The 21,962-nt window shown below is 44.8% G+C and overlaps 1 protein-coding gene across 2 annotated transcripts in view; it reads right to left on the bottom strand.

Annotated features, from left to right (window-relative positions):
* Positions 1-21,962, bottom strand: part of LOC124603882 (G-protein coupled receptor Mth2-like) — a 643,834-nt gene that overhangs the window by 518,157 nt on the left and 103,715 nt on the right. For both annotated transcript variants that reach the window (XM_047136433.1, XM_047136434.1), the window contains exon 3: positions 13,824-14,079. In XM_047136433.1, coding sequence (XP_046992389.1) covers positions 13,824-14,079 — 256 coding nt within the window. The remainder of the gene's footprint in view (positions 1-13,823; positions 14,080-21,962) is intronic.

Genomic DNA, 21,962 nt, shown 5'->3' with positions numbered 1-21,962 from the left:
GTTATGCTCAATAATGTTCACGTATGGGGAGTTTGGTGGCCATCGGAAGTGTTTAAACTCAGAAGAATGTTCCATATCAGGTGTTCCATATCACTTCAACTGCACACACCACATCATTACAGTGCCTGCACCATCTTGAACAGTCCCCTGCTGATATGCGGGGTCCATAGATTCATGAGGTTGTCTCCATACCCGTACACGTCCATCCACTCGATACAGTTTGAAACGAGACTCGTCCTACCAGGCAATATGTTTCCAATCAACAACAGTCGAATGTCGGTGTTGACGTGCCCAGGAGAGGCGTAAAGCTTTGTGTCGTGCATTCATCAAGGATACACGAGAGGGCCTTTGCCTACGAAAGCCCACATCAATTATCGTTTGTTGAATGGTTCGTACGCTGACACTTCATGGCCCAGCATTGAAATCAGCAGCAATTTGCGGAAGTGCTGCACTTCTGTACGTTGAACGATTCTCTTCAGTCGTCGTTGGTCCCGTTCTTGCAGGATCTTTAGCTAGCCGCAGCGATGTCGGAGATTTGATGTTTTACCAGATTCCTGATATTCACGTTACAGTTGTAAAATGGTCTTACAGGAAAATCCCCACTTCATCGCTACCTCGGAAATGCTGCGTCCCATCACTCGTGCGCCGACTATAACACCACGTTCAAATTCACTTAAATGTTGATAACCTGCCATTGTAGCAGCAGTAACCGATCTAACAACTGCGCCACACACTTGATGTCTTACACAGGCGTTGTCAATCGCAGCACCGTATTCTGCCTGTTTACATATCTCTGTATTTGAATCTGCATGCCTATACCAGCTTCTTTGGCGTACATATAGTGCATAACGGGGAAACGTTGTTAGCTGACTGATTTTCTGCAAATTTTTACACAGTAAAGAACGTTTGGACGGACATAAGCTACGAGAGTTGCCCAGAAAGTAATGCAGTGCGTTTTTTTTTTCTTCGGCAATTCTTTATTGAACATATAGAGATTTACACACACGAATGAATGCTGTTTTACCTACACACCCTATTTTTCCACATACTCTCCCGTTCTATGGCTTTCCTCCAGTGCGAAACAAGGGCGTGTATGCCCTGTCGGTACCAGTCCTTGTCCTGGTGGCGGAACCAGTGCTTTCACTGTATGAATCAACTCCTCATCGTCCTCAAAAAGTCTTCCATGAATGGCGTCCTTTAACATGTCTGTCCTCGCAAATGACAACATGAGCTCGCTGCAACATGCCAGAAGTGACAGCCGTGGATGGTCTCCCCGACCGCTGCAAATCGTGGAGCTCCACAGAATCGCCTTCTGATGACTTCACTCTCCGTGCCCAGCGACTAACTGTACTTCTATCGACAGCAGATGTTCCATAGACTTAGCTCAAGCGTTTGTGAATGTTCCCCACAGTTTCTTTCTGTGCAGTGAGAAATTCAACGACGGCACGTTGCTTGTAATGTACATCACTTACAGACGCCATTTTAAACTGTCCTGCAGCTACGCTATCTGTCGAAAGTGATGGAAAGTTTCCGCTCACTCAAGAGACTTCAAATAATACATACGTAACGTTTCCCCATTCGTAGCATTGTTGTCAGTTGAGAAAAAAAATGCGGTGCATTACTTTCCGGGCAACACTCGTACATATTTTATAATACGTATGGAACATAAAAATGTGTGTGATACCTACAGGGGAAGCATTGTTGGTAAAAATGTCGAAATGTTCTTCACAGATTTATTTACTATTTTTACACGATACTCTAATAAACTTTCGGGCAGACAAAGGCTACATACTTTTCAAGTATACAGTAAATGTAATACGTAAAATGGAAACGCTTTTAGCAAAAATCTCAAAATGTTCTTGAGCAATTTATTTCAAATTTTTACACAATGCTTTAATAAACAGACGAACATAGACAGTGCATTTTTAATCAACAATGTACTGATTTTTTGTTAAAACCGATTGCGAGAAAGAAAATGCTGTGCTGTGAAAATGTATGGTTCAGTTTTCTTTCTCGCAGTCAGTTTTAACTTTGATATCAGAGCATTTAAAGTATCATTTTTCTGATAATTTAACTCTCTGATATCTAAGTTATATAAATTTGTGTGTGTGTGTGTTTAAACAAAAACTGTATACACAAGTGTGCTGTTTTGTTTTCTCCGTTGCAGCAAGTTTAAGAGGAAAGAGGAATGTTGAATTTATGGCTTATCGACTTACGATTAGAATACTGCTGCGGTGAGGAATATGTCATCCGAAACTTCGCCGCCCTACCCGTCACATATTAAAATTATGACAAATACTGCCACTGAATCTTCTACTTCACTAATCGAGCAGCTATAGAGGTATCTCCTGTACATTTAAATGATCCCAACCGATTTTCTCATTTACTGTAAACGACTTCCTTTCGAGGTTTCGTTTGCAATAACAATGAACAAGGCTCAAGGTCAGAGAGAAGGAGATGCACAGCGGGAGGGGGAGGAAGTTGACAGAGAGAGGGGAAGAAGCACAGAGAGAAGGGTGAGTAGGAGACGGAGAGAGATTGCGGGTGAGGAGGAGATGGGCAGAAGGAGAAGATGAAAAAAGAGAAGAGATTGACAAAGAGAGGGGAAGGAGGAGATGAACAGAGAGATGGAGTGGGGACAAGGAGAATAGGACATATAAACGATTCTTATATATATATATATATATATATATATATATATATATATATATATATATATATATATATATATATATATAGCATTGCCTGGTTAGCTAGCACAAACATAAAAACAATGGCACCCTCCAATTTTACAGCGATTAGCATTTTGAAGCGTGTGTTGTAGAACTAGAATGGAAAATAGAATAACTTACCATTATATTAAATGATCATTTTGATTTAAATATTTAGGGCAAATACATACTCAACTCACTTGCCCTTTCATATAATCTAACTCCTCTACATACCATTAATAATAAGAGTTATGGGAACCTGACAACATTTCTATACAAACATTGAGACTGCAAAACAAAATTATGTAAATACAACTATAAAACTAATAATGAAAATGGAACTGAGGACTACTAAATAAAAAACGAATTGTAGTAGTGCACTGGAAAGATGTACACAACCCACTTGCTCAAATCGTTCAAATGGCTCTGAGCACTATGGGACTCAACATCTGAGGTCATCAGTCCCCTAGAATTTAGAACTACTTAAACCTAACTAACCTAAGGACAACACACACAACCATGCCCGAGGCAGGATTCGAACCTGCGACCGTAGCAGTCGCGCGGTTCCGGAATGAAGCGCCTAGAACCAATCGGCCACCACGTCCGGCAACAACCCACTTGCCGTCAGTGAAAAATGAAACATATTTTGTAAAGTAACCTGCAATTCCCAAGTAAAGCGTTTCGAAACAAGCTTAATAAACTACAATTTCCTTGTTTTTAAGTTTATGTTTTACAAGTATTCGTGGAGATACGGAGGTCAATTGACACGGTTGCTAAACGGGGAAATTGATTTTCTATAGCATATTTTATGGACAGAGAGGCATTCGTAATACTGTTTGAAATTTTCCATTTTTTCCGTTTTCTGTCGTTCCTCAGTTACTTCAAAATGCATGGAGGTATGTTCTGTCTTTGCAACTAAATGAAAGGCAATTTGTTTTTTGCCATGCATGTTTTGCTTCTTTTGTTTATGAAGCTCCTTCAGTGACCTTAATACATTGTTATTTTTTTATATATATGATAATGCATTATGTAGTAGTCACAAGGATGTTGCGGTTGCTCATGCTATTCTTTGTTTTCCAGATAGAAACTGTGGTGTCACCGCCAGACACCACACTTGCTAGGTGGTAGCCTTTAAATCGGCCGCGGTCCGTTAGTATACGTCGGACCCGCGTGTCGCCACTATCAGTGATTGCAGACCGAGCGCCGCCACACGGCAGGTCTAGTCTAGAGAGACTCCCTAGCACTCGCCCCAGTTGTACAGCCGATTTTGCTAGCGATGGTCCACTGTCTACATACACTCTCATTTGCAGAGACGACAGTTTAGCATAGCCTTCAGCTACGTCATTTGCTACGACCTAGCAAGGCGCCATATTCAGTTTAATTACTTCAAGAATGTATTCTGAACAGATAATATTGTGACTCGTGTATCGTCAAGAGCGACGTTCATCATTAATGGATTAATGTTAAGTAAGACACTAATTACGTCCGCTTCCTGAATTCTCATTCCTTGTCATGTTCCAGACCTCACGTCAGTATAGTTCTTCCCTCATCACGCCAGCCTGCGTGAGCTAAAACGCGTGCATTTCGGCCTCCACTCGTAACACGGTGTTGGCTCTTCTGCTAACACAAAAGGAACAACTTTTGCACCACGAGTTTCGTGAGGGTAAATTATACTTCGGTGTTACTTACGATTTAGAAAGTTGCTAGTCCATGTTTGTGGTCCTGTAGATGTGTTTACTAGGTCTCCACCCTCCAGATGGCCCATTTTCGGCGTTTTTTTCACCCACATTGATTACAACATTTCACTTGCACTTCTCGCTGTGTTGAACGTCTGTGCGTGTTTGTAATGTGTAGTTTTGTCAACTGTCACTGTGCGTTTATCTTTCCTCTACTGTTTGTGTTGTGTATGTGTGGTTTGATATCGATTCCTTTTGTTTCGTGTGTGTGTGTGTGTGTGTGTGTGTGTGTGTGTGTGTGTGTGCAAGAGAGAGAAAATGGTTCAAATGGCTCTGAGCACTATGGGACTTAACATCTGAGATCATCAGTCCCCTAGGACTTAGAATTACGTAAACCCACCTAACCTAAGGACATCACACACATCCATGCCCGATACAGGATTCGAACCTGCGATCGTAGCAGCCGCGTGGTTCCGGACTGAAGCGCCTAGAACCGCTCGACCACAGCGACCGGCCAAAGATTCGGTATAAAGAACATAAAAAAGCAGGAAGTATGAAAGTAGCCAGTCATTCTTTGCTAAACACCTGGTAAAACATTGACATGAATCATCCAACATGTATTAGAACATGAAAATTATTAGAGTGAACAATCAGCACAAAAGACTCCTGAGAGTACAGGAAATCTTCCACATACGAAGAGCCCTTGCAGTGAAAAAGTAAGTAATTGATGACAAAATCAATAAAAGCAATAACTGAGTGGTCATGCTAGCCACTAAAACAATAACAGACAGAAATGTAAAACGCAACCAGAATAAATAATTAATCAATCTCCCCTCTCCCTCCCTCCCTCACTCCCTCCCTCCTTGCCTCCTCCTCTCTCTCTCTCTCTCTCTCTCTCACTCACTCACTCACTCACACACACAGACAACAAAGGAAAAAAATCTCAAACCACACATAACACAACACAGATAATAGACGAAAGTTAATCACACAGTGCCGCGCGGGATTAGCCGAGCGGTCTTAGGCGCTGCAGTCATGGACTGTGCGGCTGGTCCCGACGGAGGTTCGAGTCCTCCCTCGGGCATGGATGAGTATGTTTGTCCTTAGGATAATTTAGGTTAAGTAGTGTGTAAGCTTAGGGACTGATGACCTTAGCAATTAAGTCCCATAAGACTTAACACACATTTGAACATTTTTTTTAAATCACACAGTGTCAGTTGGCAACACTACACGCTGTGAATACACACACATTCAACACACAATGAAAAGTGCAATTGAAGTGTTGTAATGAATGTGGACAAAAAAACGCCGAAAATGGGCCATCTGGAGGGTGGAGACCGAGTAAACACTTCTCCAGGACGATCCACATGGACTAACAACATTGGAAATCGTAACATCAAACGATAATTTAGCCTCACGAAATTTGTTCTGCAAAAGTTGTTTCTAGCCTTCAAAACAAAGAGTAACACGAGAAAACGTAACATAGTAACATTTTTATAACTACTACATGATGCATTATCATATACAGTGGTGTCCAAAATTAAAGCTACAAACGGAAATTTGACAAGTTTTCGTTTATTTTACCACAAAACAGTATAAACAGGTGATAGTAAAGTAGAAACTATGTAAATAATACAGAACGTAAACAACTGCAACATGCATAACGGTAGACAAAAATTTTCTTCGTTTTTTCCAACTTAACTGATTCCCACACATATTCCGACAACTGGTTAATGTGCTCAGTACGGGGTGTGACACCTCTGGCTGTAATACAGGTCTGGCATCGATGGGGCATGAATGTCATCGATCTCATGTTGAGGCATTAACGCCCATTCTTCCTGCGGAACTGCTCGCATGTCTTGGTAGTGGTTGGTAGTTGCTGACGAGATGCAACGCGTCTCCCTAGTGCATCCCACACATGCTCCATGGGCTTCAAATCGGCAGACCGACCAGGCAACGCCATTCGTGCAGTATCCACACTGAAGCGCCTAGATCCTATCGGCCACTCTGGCCGTCCTGTATGATTATATTGTGAATTATACACAGTACGGGGAAATAGCTGTTTGTTGCTTTAATATTGGATACTACTATACATAAAAAACATGCATTACAGGCCACTGAAGATGATTCATAGATAAAAGATGCTGAAACGCGTATGGCAAAAAAAAAAAAAGAAAAAAAAAAAGCACACACACACACACACACACACACACACACACACACACACACACTGCCTTTCATTTAGTTGCAAAGACGGAACATACCTCCGTGAACGGTTGAAAATGCTTGACAAATCGCTCGTGCGTGGTGGGGTGTGGCGAGCGACGGATCGCTGTCATTCGTCACTCGTGTGTGCGGGCCCTTCACAACATAGCTCATCTTGCGACGTCATCTGACCACTTTGCCTTAAGATCTTGGCCTGTAGTCCATAAAACTGAGAAAGCCATCGACGCTCCAGGCATCAGAAATAAAATTCTCGTATTATGACGTTCTTAGATAATACAAATCTCCTTCATCATAACCAACATGGATTCCGCAAACAGAGATCATGTGAAACTCAGCTCGCCCTATTTGCCCAAGAAATTCACACTGCCGTAGACACTGGCGAGCAGATTGATGCCGTATTCCTGGACTTCAGGAAGGCATTTGATACGGTTCCGCACTTACGTTTAGTGAAAAAAATACGAGCTTACGGAATATCGGACCAGGTTTGTGATTGGATTCAGGATTTCCTAGAAGAAAGAACACAACATGTCATTCTTAACGGTTCAAAATCTGCAGATGTAGAGGTAATTTCGGGAGTACCGCAGGGAAGCGTGATAGGACCTTTATTGTTTACAATATACATAAATGACTTAGTTGACAACATCGGTAGCTCCGTGAGGCTATTTGCAGATGACACGGTTGTCTACAAGAAAGTAGCAACATCAGAAGACTCGGACGTACTCCAGGAGGACCTGCAGAGGATTAATGCATGGTGCGACAGCTGGCAGCTTTCCCTAAACGTAGATAAATGTAATATAATGCGCATAAATAGGGGCAGAAATCCATTCCAGTACGATTATGCCATAGGTGGTAAATCATTGGAAGCGGTAACGACCGTAAAATACTTAGGAGTTACTATCCGGAGCGATCTGAAGTGGAATGATCACATAAAACAAATAGTGGGAAAAGCAGGCGCCAGGTTGAGATTCATAGGAAGAATTCTAAGAAAATGTGACTCATCGACGAAAGAAGTAGCTTACAAAACGCTTGTTCGTCCGATTCTTGAGTATTGCTCATCAGTATGGGACCCTTACCAGGTTGGATTAATAGAAGAGATAGACATGATCCAGCGAAAAGCAGCGCGATTCGTCATGGGGACATTTAGTCAGCGCGAGAGCGTTACGGAGATGGTGAACAAGCTCCAGTGGCGGACACTTCAAGAAAGGCGTTACGCAATACGGAGAGGTTTATTATCGAAATTACGAGAGAGCACATTCCGGGAAGAGATGGGCAACATATTACTACCGCCCACATATATCTCGCGTAATGATCACAACGAAAAGATCCGAGAAATTATAGCAAATACGGAGACTTACAAGCAGTCGTTCTTCCCACGCACAATTCGTGAATGGAACAGGGAAGGGGGGATCAGATAGTGGTACAATAAGTACCCTCCGCCACACACCGTAAGGTGGCTCGCGGAGTATAGATGTAGATGTAGATGTAGATCAGCCATCCAGAAGACTAAGATAGATAACTTAAGGAATGAGGATCTGAGGAAGGAATCAAGACTGCCCTTTTAGACAGAATTTGCACATCCAGGTTACGGTGATACAGACATGTAATAAGGTTGGAGACTAAAAGAGCAGCCTAAGTAAACTTGGAAAGAGAGGTGGAAGGAAAATTCCGCGTAGAAGCCCCACAACACGTTGGTTGGACTTGGTCAAGAATCTCTTCCATTCAGACGAAGGACAATGGATGATGTCCTCCGTGTCAGGTTATACATGGACAGAAAAAAGTGGAAGAGGCTCGTTAACATCACCCAGGAAACTGGAACTGTACTATAATGGGGATGAGGTGCACTAACAATAACAAAAAGAAATTCTAATGATTCTCCGTTCAAGAATCACAAGAGGAGGAGGTGTCCTTGGAAAAAGCCAGGAGATACGGGAAGATTTCGGTTAGATTGCATCATGGTCAGTCAGAGATTCCTAAATCAAATACTGGATCGTAAGGCATACCTCGGAGCAGAAACAGATTTAGATCACAATTTATTAGAGATGAAGAAGGCTAAATTTCAAGAGACCAGCCAGGAAGAATCTACACCCAAAGAAGTGGGATACGGAAGTACTAAGGAATGAAGAGATAATCTTGAAGTTCCCTGAGGCTACAGATACTGCCATAAGGAACAGATCAGAAGGCAGTTCAATTGAAGAGCTGAAATTGGAAAGAAAAAAATAGGTACATGGAACGTAACTGCAAAGAAACCATGGGTATCAGAAGGTATAGTTGATCGACGAAAGTAGGAACCACAATAATGTTCCGGGAAATTCAGGAATACGGAAATACAAGTCGCTTCGGAATGAAATAAACAGAAAGCGCAGGCAAGTTAAGGCGAAACGGCAGCATGAAAAATGTGAAGAAATCGAGAAAGAAATGACTGTCGGAAAAGGCTGACTCAGCATGTAAAAAAGGCAAAACAACTTTCGGTGAAATTAAGAGCAAGGGTGGCAACATTAAGCGTGCAGTAGTAATTCTACTGTTAAATGCAGAGGAGAGAGAGAATAGGTGGAAAGAGTACATTGAAGACCCTTACGAGAGGGAAGACTTGTCTAGTGACGGTGATAGAAGAGATAGGAGATCCAGTATTAGAATCAGAATTTAAAAGAGTTTTGGAAGGCTTAAGATCGAATAAGGCAGCAGGTATAGATAAAATTTCAGCAGAATCTCTAAAATGATTGTGGAAATGGCAACAAAATGCCTATTCACGTAGGTGGGTAGAACGTATGAGTCTGGCGGTATACCATCAGACTTTCGGAAAAACATCATCCACACAATTCCGAAGACTGCAAGAGCAGACAAGTGCGAGATTTATCCCACAATGAGCTTAACAGCTCGTTCATTCAAGTTGCTGACAACAGTAACATACAGATGAATGGAAGAGAAAACTGAGGATGTGTTAGATGACATCCGTTTGGCATTATAAAAGGTAAAGGCACCAGAGTGGCAATTCTGACGCTGCGGTTGATAATGGAAGCAAGAGTAAAGAAAAATTAAAACACGTTCATAGGAGTTGTGGACCTGCAAAAAGCATTCGACCATCTAAAATGGTGCAAGATGTTCGAAATTCTGAGAAAATAGGGTAAGCTGTAGGGAGAGACGGGCTATATACAATATGTACAAGAACCAAAAGGGACTAATAATATTGGATGACCAAGAACGAAGTGCTCGGATTAAAAAGGGTGTAAGACAAGGATGCAGTCTTTCGTCCCTAGTGTTCAATCTTTACATTGAAGCAGCAATGAAGGAAATAAATGAAAGGTTCAAGAGACGTATGAAAGTTCAAGGTGAAAGGATGTCAGTGATACGATTCGCTGATGACATTGCTGACCTCAGTGAAAGAGAAGAAAAATTACAGATTTTATTGATTGGAATCAGTACAAAATATTGATTGAGGGTAAATCGGAGGAAGACGAAAGTAATAAGAAGTAGCAGAAATGACAACATCGAGAAATTTAACATCGGTGTAAATGGTCACGAAACAGATGAAGTTGAGGAATTCTGCTACCTAGGCAGCAACATAACCCATGAGGGACGGAGCAGGGAGGACGTGTAAAGCAGCAAGCACCGGCAAAAAGGGAATTCCTGGCCAAAAGAAGACTACTAGTATCAAACATAGGTCTTAATTGAGGGAAAGGTTTCTGAGAATGTACGTTTGGAGCACAGAATTGCATGATAATGAAGTATGGACTATGGGAAAACCGGTACAGAAGAGAATCGAAGCATTTGAGATTTGAAAGAATGTTCAAAGTTAGGTGGATTGATAATGTGAGGAATGAGGAGGTTCCCTGAAGAATTGGCGAGGAAAGGAATATAAGGAAAACACTGACAAGAAGTAGGAATGAACCGTAGGACATCTGTCAAGACATCAGGGAATAACTTTCAAGGTACTAGACGGAGCTGTAGAGGGTAAAATCTGTAGCGGAAAACAGAGATTGGAGTACTTGCAGCAAATAATTCAATACGTAAGTTTCAAGAGTTACTCTGAGATGAAGAGGTTGGCGCATCAGAAGACTAATGACTTTAAATAAAAGTTTCCGAAACCAACTAAGAGCAATAAATGAAATCAAAAAATACACCGATAATGCAATTTTACTAACCAAATAATTTGTGGTGTGATGGTTCTTTTTATGCGATTTTTCTAGTGTATCTTAAATTTTATGATTTCTGGTATTTCTCATAATACCGTAATTCCCTTGTTGTTGTTGTTGTTGTTGTTGTGGTATTCAGTGAAGATACTGGTTTGATGCAGCTCTCCATGCTACTCTATCCTGTGCAAGCTTCTTCATCTCTGAGTAACTACTGTAACCTACATCTTTCTGAATCTGCTTAGTGTATTCATCTCTTGGTCTCCCTCTACGATTTTTACCCTCCACGATTCCCTCCAATACTAAATTGGTGATCCCTTGATGAATGCCGCGTGGGCTAGCCGCGCGGTCTTGGGCGTCTCGTCACGGTCCGTGCGGCTCCCCACGTCGGAGCTTCGAGTCCTCCCTCGGGCATGGGTGTATGTGTTGACCATAGCGTAAGTTAGCTTAAGTTAGATTAAGTAGTGTATTGGCTTAGGGACCGATGACCTCAGCTGTTCGGTCCCATAAGACTATACCACAATTCCCATTTTTTTCCCTTGATGCCTCAGAACGTGTCCTACCAACCAGTACCTTCTTTTAGTCAGATTGTGCCACAATTTCGTCTTCTCCTCAATTCTACCCACTACCTCCTTATTAGTTATGTAATCTACCCATCTAATCTTCAGCATTCTTCTGTAGCACCACATTTAAAAAGCTTCTATTCTCTTCTTGTCTAAACTATTTATCGTCCATATTTTCACTTTCATACATGGCTACACTCCATACAAATACTTTCAGAAATGACTTCCTGACACTTAAATCTATACTCGATGTTAACAAATTTTTCTTCTTCAGAAACGCTTTCCTTTCCATTGCCAGTCTACATTTTATTTCCTCTCTACTTCGACCATCATCAGTTATTTTGCTCCCCAAATAGCAAAACTCTTTTATTACTTTAAGTGTCTCATTTCCTAATCTAATTCCCTCACCATCACCCGGCTTAATTCGACTACATTTCATTATCCTCTTTTTTCTTTTATTGATGTTCATCTTATATCCTCCTATCAAGACACTGTCCATTTCGTTCAACTGGTCTTGCAGATCTTTTGCTGTCTCTGACAGAATTACAATGTTATTAGGAAATCTAAAACTTTTTATTTCTTCTCCATGGATTTTAATTACTAACCCAAATTTTTCGTTTGCTTCCTTTACTGCTTGCTCAATATACAGATTCAATAACATCGGGGATAGGCTACAACCGTGTCTCACTCCCTTCTCAACCACTGCTTCCCTTACATGGCCCTCTACTGTTATGACTGCCATATGATTTCTGTACAAATTATAAATAGCCTTTCGTTCTCTGTATATTACCCCTGCCACCCTCAGAATTTGAAAGAGAGTCGACAAAAGCTTTCTCTAAGTATACAGATGGCAAAAACGTAGGTTTGACTTTCGTTAATCTATCTTCCAAGATAAATCGTAGGGTCAGTATTGCCTCGTGTGTTCCAACATTTCTGCGGAATCCAAACTGATCTTCCTCAAGTTCAGCTTCAACCAGTTTTTCCATTCGTCTGTAAAGAATTCGTGTTAGTATTTTGCAGCTATGACTTATTCAACTGATAGTTCGATAATTTTCACACCTGTCGACACCTGCTTTCTTTTGGATTGGAATTATTATATTCTTCTTGAAGTCTGATGGTATTTCGCCTGTCTCATACATCTTGCTCACCAGATGGTAGACTTTTGTCACGACTGGCTCTCCAAGGCTATCAGTAACTCTAATGGAATGTTGTCTGTTCCTGGGGCCTTTTTTTTACTTTGATATTTCAGTGATTAGTCAAATTCTTCACGCAGTTTCATACCTCCCATCTCATCTTCATCTACGTGCTCTTCCATTTCCATAATATTTTCCTCAAGAACATCGCCCTTGTATAGAACCTCTATATACTCCTTTCATCTTTCTGCTGTCCCGTCTTTGCTTGAAACTGGTTTTCCATCTCAGCTTTTGATATTCATACAGGTGGTTCTCTTTCCTCCAAAGGCCTCTTTAATTTTTCTGTAGGCAGTGTCTATCTTACCCCCAGTGAAATATGCCTCTACCTCCTTACATCTGTCCTCCAGCCATCCTTGCTTAGCCACTTTGCACTTCCTGTCAAACTTATTTCTGAGACGTTTGTATTCCTTTTCGCTTGCTTCATTTACTGTATTTTTATATTTTTTCCTTTCATCAATAAAATTCAATATCTCTTCTGTTACCCAAGGATTTCTACTATCCCTCGTCTTTTTACCTACTTGATCCTCTGCAACCATCACTATTTCATCTCTCAAAGCTACTCATTCTTCTTCTACTGTGTTTCTTTCCACTGCCCATTCTTCATGTACTGTATTTGTTTCTCCCGTTCTTGCCAATCGTCCCCTAATGCTCTCGAAACTCTCTACAACCTCTGGTTCTTTCAGTTTATCCAGGTCCCACCTCCTTAAAGCATTACCTTTTTGCAGTTTATTCAGTTTTAATCTACGGTTCAAAACCAATAAATTGTGGTGAGAGTCCACATCTGCCCCAGGAAATGTCTTCCAATTTAAAATATGGTTCCTAAATCTCTGTCGTACCATTATACAATCTATCTGAAATCTTCCAGTATCTCCAGGCCTCTTCCATGTGTATAACCTTCTTTCATGATTCTTAAACCAAGTGTTATCTATGATTAAGGTATTCTCTGTGCAATATTCTACCAGGCAGCTCCCTCTTTCATTCCTTACCCCCATTCTATATTCACCTACTACTTTTCCTTCTCTTCCTTTTCTTACTATCAAATTTCATCCCCCACGACTATTAAATTTTCGTTTCCCTTCGTTATCCGAATAATTTCTTTTATCTCATCACACATTTCTTCAATTTCTTCGTCATTTGCGGAGCTAGTTGGCATATATAGTTGTACTACTGTGGTAGGCGTGGGCTTCGTGTCTGTCTTGGCTACAATAATACATTTACCCTTGCAATATGTTTTAAAAGAAGAATAGATCAGCACTGTAGTAAGCAAAGAGTTCTTTCTGATAAGATCCTTAACTAAGACATATCGAAAGAGAGTGAGCTGGCATACCGCAAGGCAGTACTGGGAGACGTTGTAGGGGGCGTGAGTCTCATTGAAAGCATATAATGTGCCACTGTCGAGGATGTCGATCTCTTCGAACGAGGCCTCGATGAAGCCTTCAGGGCACGGTGGACTGCCAAACACTCGCCGCACGTCCTCAGGTACCAGCACCATGCCTTCCACGTCACCCTCTCCACCACTCCCTTCTGGCGACGGCTCGCACTCCGTGCTACCCTCAACTAACGTCCAACCATCCTGGCAGCACCTGTTGACAAGAGATGAGAATGTAATTTTAAACGTTGCGTCAACTAAAATTTTCTCCAGCCTGCGATTAGCCTCACTACGAAGAAGGGAACCTTCTTAGGTTAACTCACGATAATCGCCTTCGAAAATCACAACCAAAAAATCTATTGCATTACACTCCCCACAGAATGCAAACCTGTGCAACAGCTATGCTGTCTCGAAATACACTGAGTCCATATCAACTCCAGCAGAACCACAATATTTCAGTCAGTGAGCACTACTTATCTTCGATGATGATAGAAGTTGAAGAAATGAATTAAAATTTGTGCCACGAATGGGACTTAAACACAGGTCTCACGTTTGCTAGACAAATGTGCTAACAATTACTTCGCCATAGCAGTATGGATAACATACGGTAGCTGCACGGAGCACCCTAGTCCAGTGCCCTCACTAAAACAAACTTCAATTCAAGCCTTCAGGCCATTTTTCCCTTCTCAAATAGTCTGTATTGCCGAGACTGGTACAGGAATAGCACCCCATCTTTACACGTAATGGGAAAATCTTGCTTGTACCTCAGTCGTATGTGATCTGTTGATGTGATGGAACTACGTTTCCCTTGAGACATGGAGTATCCATTTTTTCTTCACTAATGATAAAAGCTGAATAAATGAAATAAAATTTGTGCCACAGCCTGGACTTGAACCCAAGTCTCCTGCTTCAAGTCCACGCCGTGGCATACATTTTAATGTGACACAAGGAAAATGAAATTCCATCAGATCAGTAGTCAGCACTGTGATTACAGACTGGTTTTTGTTTCAGTAATGAGCATTCCCATTGATTTGCTCCTTTTTCTTCTAATTACATTTCTGTGTTGACTGCTATCTCCTAGCAGGACCGTTTGTTAATATTCTATGAATACCAGTGTTCAGATAAACTTGACATGCTCGTCTAGCTTAACCCACAATGCGCTAACAAGGGAACTGTCTAATCCGACATGTGGGAAACTGCCCTGAAGGTTTTTTTTACAGGATGATTACATCAAAAGAAACACAATGTCAAAATTTTAACCGCTAAGACACACTGCGAATTTTTTTTCAACAAATTATGAAATTTGCCAAATTCCTGGCTCGCCAGATGCCTGGAGGAATGTATACCCTGCTGCAGCTGTAGCAGGCACTGCATGATCAGTACGCCTGGGCACATATCCTTGGTTGACGGCACCTCGGTAAATCGATAACAAGGCACGACACGATTTTAATTTGTAAAGTTTCCATTGATAGTTTCTCCCGACACAGTTGTTCATTTACTATTGCCTAGAATTTGTAACTCATTTCATACCCCTAATAATTAGCAGTTATCTTTGCGGCATAGCCAAGTGTTAACAAGGGAATGAATTTTGTTTGTGATTTCTTCGTATGTGCTTGTTAAAAGCGTCTGTCTTCCTGCAGCTTACAGAATTTCACAGCAATTTGTAATCCAACTGATATTTTAAGCCTTGCAAAGATTAAATACGAAGAGTTTGGAATGAATCAAAATCACCTTCTTCTCCTGGACCTACATAGATTTTATTTATTTGTTAGTTTCTTGGAAATTCACCAAAATGACGTTAACATTTAATTAGAAATTGCACAAACATTACAGAGGAAACAGTAAATAGTCGATTCCGTGAACTGTGGTTCGAATGATGATTGCTGCGCTAATTAAAGTCCAGAACAAAAATATAGTACCTTCCGAGCCCACAGAAAAATTTACAGTAATAGTTTTCAGTGAGAAAAAAAAGGCTATAAACTTCTTAGTAAAACGAAGGCGGGAGAAAACGCTTATACATAAGCAGTGTCCAAAATTAGTTCAAAAAATGGCTCTTAGCACTATGGGACTTAACATCTGAGGTCATCAGTCCCCTAGAACTTAGAACTACTTAAACCTAACTAACCTAAGGACATCACACACATCCATGCCCGAGGCAAATTCGAACCTGCGACCGTAGCGGTCGCGCGGTTCCAGACTGAAGCGCCTAGAAGCGCTCGGCCACACCGACCGGCTCCAAAACTGGTTTCGTTTTGTAAAATCTGAACATGAATTGTATAAAAGGAAGACAGATTCACAACAAGTACATAATATGTGAGGAAATGAAACTCGCAAAATTGAGAATGAAGAATTATTCGAAAGATTTAGAACTGTATCTAGAATGAAATTTTCACTCTACAGCGGAGTGTGCGGTGATAGGAACTTCCTGGCAGATTAAAACTGTGTGCCGGATCGAGACTCGAACTCGGGACCTTTGCCTTTCGTGGGCAAGTGCTCTGCCGACTGAGCTACCCAAGCACGACTCACGCCCCGTCCTCACAGCTTCAATTCCGCCAGTACCTCGTCTCCTACCTTCCAGACTTCACAGAGGCTCTCCTGCGAACATTGCAGAACTAGTAGGAGACGAGGTGCTGGCGGAATTGAAGCTGTGAGGACGGGGCGTGAGTCGTGCTTGGGTAGCTCAGACACAGTCTGCCTTCGGCAGGGCAACAGAGCGGACGCGTACGTGTTGACTTCGTGTGACGCGCGAGCTCGCCTTGTTTACTTTCTGACGGCCGTTGCGTAAGTGCCGGCTTACCTTGTACGATCCATGGCGAACCGTTACCGTAAATCAACACTCCGATTTACTTTCTGCAACGATTATGCCCGACCCAAAGCACTCGAGGTGGAGCGTTTTCTGCGAGCGGAAGTGAAGATCCCGGCGACCGATATTATCGGCATACATTTGTCCATCGTGAGCAGCACGGTCTATATGAAAATCATTAACGACGCGGCGTGCGAATGCATACTACGTGAGACCAAACAGGGGCTCCGCTTCTGTCACGCTGATGGCAATGTGGGGGAGGTAACCGTCGACCACGCAGGCTTAGGTATGCGAACGATACGCATTTTCGAATTGCCATTCGAACTTCCAGCTGAGGAAGTCGTCGCGGCACTACGCCCATACGGCACAGTCCATGGCCACACTGCGGAGAAGTGGACACAGTTTCGGACGTATCCTGTCCTAAACGGGGTCCGACAGGTCACCATAGATCTCCGAAGCCACGTCCCGTCCTACTTACAGATCGGCGGATGCCGTGCCATAATTATATACGATGGCCAGCTTCGGACCTGTTCCGGGTGCGGCAAAGAAGGCCACCTTAGATCCGAATGCCTACAACGGCGTATTACGCAACTTCCAGCTGCCGCAGAACCACCCACGTCGCAACCTACAGTGCTACCGGTGACCTATGCCGCTGCTCTGGCTTCTCCTACCACTTTGCAACGTCGCCCGGTCACCACAAACGACGCCACCAACGAGCCCGACCAGACCCCGACGGAGAGCGCCTCGGACGACCCGCCGCCTCGGCCGGCCATTGACGCCGCTCCGAAGATGCCGGCGCAACCAGACGCTGACCCTGATCTCGGAAACACGATGGAGATCGACTCGCTCATCGTTCCTACAGCGGCCTTTCTGCCAGAACGACGCGACTCCCTTCCGTCGTCGGACACGGAGGGTCGCACAAGGAAACAACGTTCCCCGAAACGTCGCAAGCGAAGACGTCGCACAGTTTCCGGCCAAGAGGAGACGTTACAAGTCGAGGAGGACGTAACCGTCGACCAGCACGAGGCCTCAGAACCCGCTACTGCTGACGGAGACGTAATGAGCGCGGAGACATCTATCGGTGTGCCTGCGCCCCGTGCTGACGCTGAACTAAATCATGAACGTATCACAGGCGACACTACACCACGCACAATTACAACATCTTCTGCAGACAAAATGGACGATACACCAGTTTCTGCTTCCAGGGCGTGGTACGAGGAGGAGGTCACGGAGCAGGAGCCGTTTCGGGACCCTGCGCCGTCACGGCCGCACCACTAATCATCCTCTCCCCAGACTCCCCTGCGGGCCAGCGGGATAACGTTCCGCTGCGACGCCCACACCCTTGTGCGGACGGCGGAGTGGACCAGCCTCCAGCAATCCAACACCAGGCCTACCGGATAGCAACCATCAACACCAACAACATCCGTTCCAGGGTGAAAATCCGCCTTATGCAGGAGATGTTCTGGGCTTCCGATATTGATTTCGCCCTTCTGCATGAAGTTCACTTGGCTAGTCTCCCGGATATCAATGGCTATACCGCCCACGCCTCCGCGAGTGATCCTATGGGCCGCGAGGTGGCCATCTACGTCCGCCACGGGATTTCTGTGACCGCTGTTGCCTTCCTTCCATCAGCTCGGGACATGGCACTCACTGCCATGGGGACACGCATCATTAATGTCTACGCTCCCTCAGGCACCGACCGACGGCATGAAAGAGCCCAGTTTTATTCCGAGGAAATAGCTCCCCTGTTTTTAGGGCGTTATGACCATTGCCTGCTAGGAGGTTATTTTAACTGCGTTCTGCATCCTAAAGATCAGATTCCCCACTACACTACATGCCAGGAGCTACGTATAGTGGTGCGAGACCTCCTGCTTCACGATACCTGGGAAGTACAACACGGCGACCTTTCTGGCCATACCTTTCTTACAAGTCATTCCGCAAGCCGACTAGACAGGATATATGTCTCACAAACTCTTAGATCTGCGATACGGGGCGCCGAACGCTGGCCGCTGGCCTTTTCCGACCATTGCGCCTACATCTGTACGGTCCTCCTTCCACCGCAATCAGTATGGCGCAGCCGTGCGCCATGGAAACTCAGTACCTCACACTAGCATGACCTGGCGTGTCGCCAACAAGTCACTGAAACGTGGACAGCCTGCGAACGACGCCTTCCCCGCTACCACTCGACATTGACATGGTGATTGGACTGCGCCAAGCCGGCGATCCGGAGGACACTGATGAGATACGGGAAGGACATGGCCGACTGACATCGCACCACTGTCGACTTCTATTACGCGATTCTCCGAGATCTGGATGCTCAACCGCCAACCCCGGACAACCAGTTGGAACGGCAAATAACTAAGGCGAAGATAATTGCGCTGGCACGCCGGAAACTGCAAGGGGTCGTGATACGGACGCGGCGCCACGATCACGCGGATTTAGAAATTCCATCCATGCATGATATAGTGTCCGACAAACGAAGGCGTCGTCGGCAGATCATCAGCACTCTGACCACGCCTCATGGAACGCAGGTGACCACTCAGAATGACATCGTCCGCGCATTCGTCGAGCACTACCGTCGTACTTATAGTGATGACGACGCTGAAACTGCAGCAGACGACTCCATTTTGCATTACGTCACGCGCACCCTCCCCCACACGGAGGCGGATGCTTTAACAGTGGCGGTCACGCTAGACGAAGTCAACAACGCAATCGCCAAGGGTGCAGTCAACAGATCGCCCGGCATTGACGGCTTACCGATTGAGTTTTACCGTACCTTTCGGGACCTCATGGCCCCACGGTGGACGACTATGTATCAAGAACTGATAACATCTGACCAAGCAATCCCACCCGCCTTTGCTGAGGGCATCATTATACCAGTCCACAAACCAGCCCGTGGTTCGTTGGTCACGAGTTACAGACCGCTCACCCTCCTCAATGCCGATTACAAGATTTTCGCGCGCTTACTGGCAATGCGGCTCCGAACTACACTCCCTCATATCCTCTCGCCAGAGCAAACGACGCCTGGCGGACAGATTAACATACAGACTGCCACAGGGGAATGCCGCGACTTAATTGCGATAGCGGCGGCCTGCAGGCTCCGGGCAGCGGTCGTCGCTATAGACTTCGACAGCGCCTTCGATAAAGTGCGTCATCGTTTCCTGTTTTCGGTGGCAGTCCGAATGGGCATCCCCCCTCCGTTTCTCGACGTTATCCGGCGTCTTTACGACAGTGCCAGTTCACGTGTCCAAGTCAATGGACGTATAGCAGGGCCGGTACCTATCTGCCGTTCGATACGGCAGGGGTGCCCCCTCTCTACCCTCCTGTATGCCATTGCCCTTGAGCCCCTTATTGGGGGCTTGACGACCAAGCTCTCTGGCCTCACCCTACGCCAACACACTTTTCGATGTCGGGCATATGCTGATGACCTCCTCCTCCTCATTCGCTCCGGCTCTGAGATTCGGGATGTCCTCGAATTGATTACCCGTTATGGGGCTGCCGCTGGCAGTGCCATGAATGTCGCCAAATCTTCTGCAATCCACATTGGACGAGGCCTCCAGGAGGGTGAAGTGGCACCCCTGCCGCTTGTGCGGACTTTCCGGTACCTGGGCATTACCATTACCCCCACGGTCACACGCACGGCGGCAACGAATTTCCGTCGCCTGTTACACGTCATCCGCAACGACGTCCGCCAGAACCTCTTGCGCCGCCAGGACACACTTCAACGGGTTGCGTTTATTAATCTTTATGTGGCATCAAAATTGGTTCACATCGCGCAAGTTCTCCCTCTGCCAACTGCAATTGGGCGCAAACTTCAGGCGGCTTTTGGTTATTATCTCACGGCTGGTTCAATGTTTAAAGTCCGTTATGAGACACTTACCCTGCCCTCACGGTGTGGTGGCGTCGGGCTCGTCAATGTCCGTATGCGAGCTGCAGCCTTGTACATGAGTACCATGAGAAAACAGTGGATGGGCCAGGGTACATCTCTAGCACGCAGCTTGCTTGAGGTCCTCCTACCTGCTTCCACCTCACCACCGGTGTCTGTCGGCCATATCGTGCCTCATTTGTCCCATATTTCGACCTTTTTCGTCGACTACAGTTACATACATACCAGTCTCCCAGATACACGCCCACCTAGGACTAAGGATTTTTACAGCCTGTTGCTGCGCTGTGTTCCCCGGAATGTGATGGAGACCAAACACCCCTCCATCCAGTGGCCCATAGTGTGGACTACCGTCCACCAGCCCTTCCTCCCTACGAACGTCCGGGCACTGTGGTATCACATAGTCAACAGGAAATTTGCCACGAAGCAGCGCCTGCACAACATTGGCTTGTCAGAATCCCCTCTTTGTCTCCTTTGCCAGCAACTGGACACTGATGAACACCGTCTGACATGCGCCTCATCGCAAGATGTATGGCGCTTCGTGCAGCAAATCATTGGTTTGGTTTGGCTCTGAGCACTATGCGACTTAACTTCTGAGGTCATCAGTCGCCTAGAACTTAGAACTAATTAAACCTAACTAACCTAAGGACATCACACACATCCATGCCCGAGGCAGGATTCGAACCTGCGACCGTAGCGGTCACGCGGTTCCAGACTGAAGCGCCTTTAACCGCACGGCCACACCGGCCGGCCGCAAATCATTGCCTGCTATCTCCGGGTGCCACCAGACACAGTCGACCCTCGAATGTTTCTATACCCGGAGGACAGACAGCTTCCCGCCGCCAAATGTCATGCTATTACGTGGGTCAAAGGGTGGGCGGTCGCTTATCTCTTTCATGAGGGAGCTAAATCCCGCCTCGACTTCTGGACCTATTTACGAACAGCCCATGCAGCTCTCGAAAACACGCCACGTTACCGAACATTATTTGCTATCTTCGAGCGGTCTTCGTTAGACCTCCACTGAGTTGGGGGGTGCCTGGCACAGAGGGCACCCACCCCTCCTCCCCCGGCGGTGTCTGAGTTTCAACCGCCTACGATCTATTCTACTTCTGACCTCCGCGGATGGGAGAGCGCGTCGCAGATTGCGCGGATTTTATTTCTTTTTGCTTTTCCTTTTTCCTTTCTTTTTCTTTACCCAGAATTTATATTTATTTTCTCTTTCGCATATGTGTTCCCATAATTTCATGCTATTAGTGAATATTACAAAAACACATGCAAATAAATAAATAACAACGCCTTCCACTACTGCTGATTCCTGTTTCTCCCACTTCCCTAAGCACCAAAGGTTCGGTGGTGGTGAGGGGGACACTGTGGCCAGGCCTCAGGTTTCGACCCCTGCCCGCTTTGCCCC

Source organism: Schistocerca americana, chromosome 1, assembly GCF_021461395.2.
Source record: "Schistocerca americana isolate TAMUIC-IGC-003095 chromosome 1, iqSchAmer2.1, whole genome shotgun sequence".
NCBI lineage: Eukaryota > Metazoa > Arthropoda > Insecta > Orthoptera > Acrididae > Schistocerca > Schistocerca americana.
The sequence above is the reverse complement of the archived record's forward strand: the minus strand, read 5'-3'. Positions and strand labels throughout refer to the sequence as shown.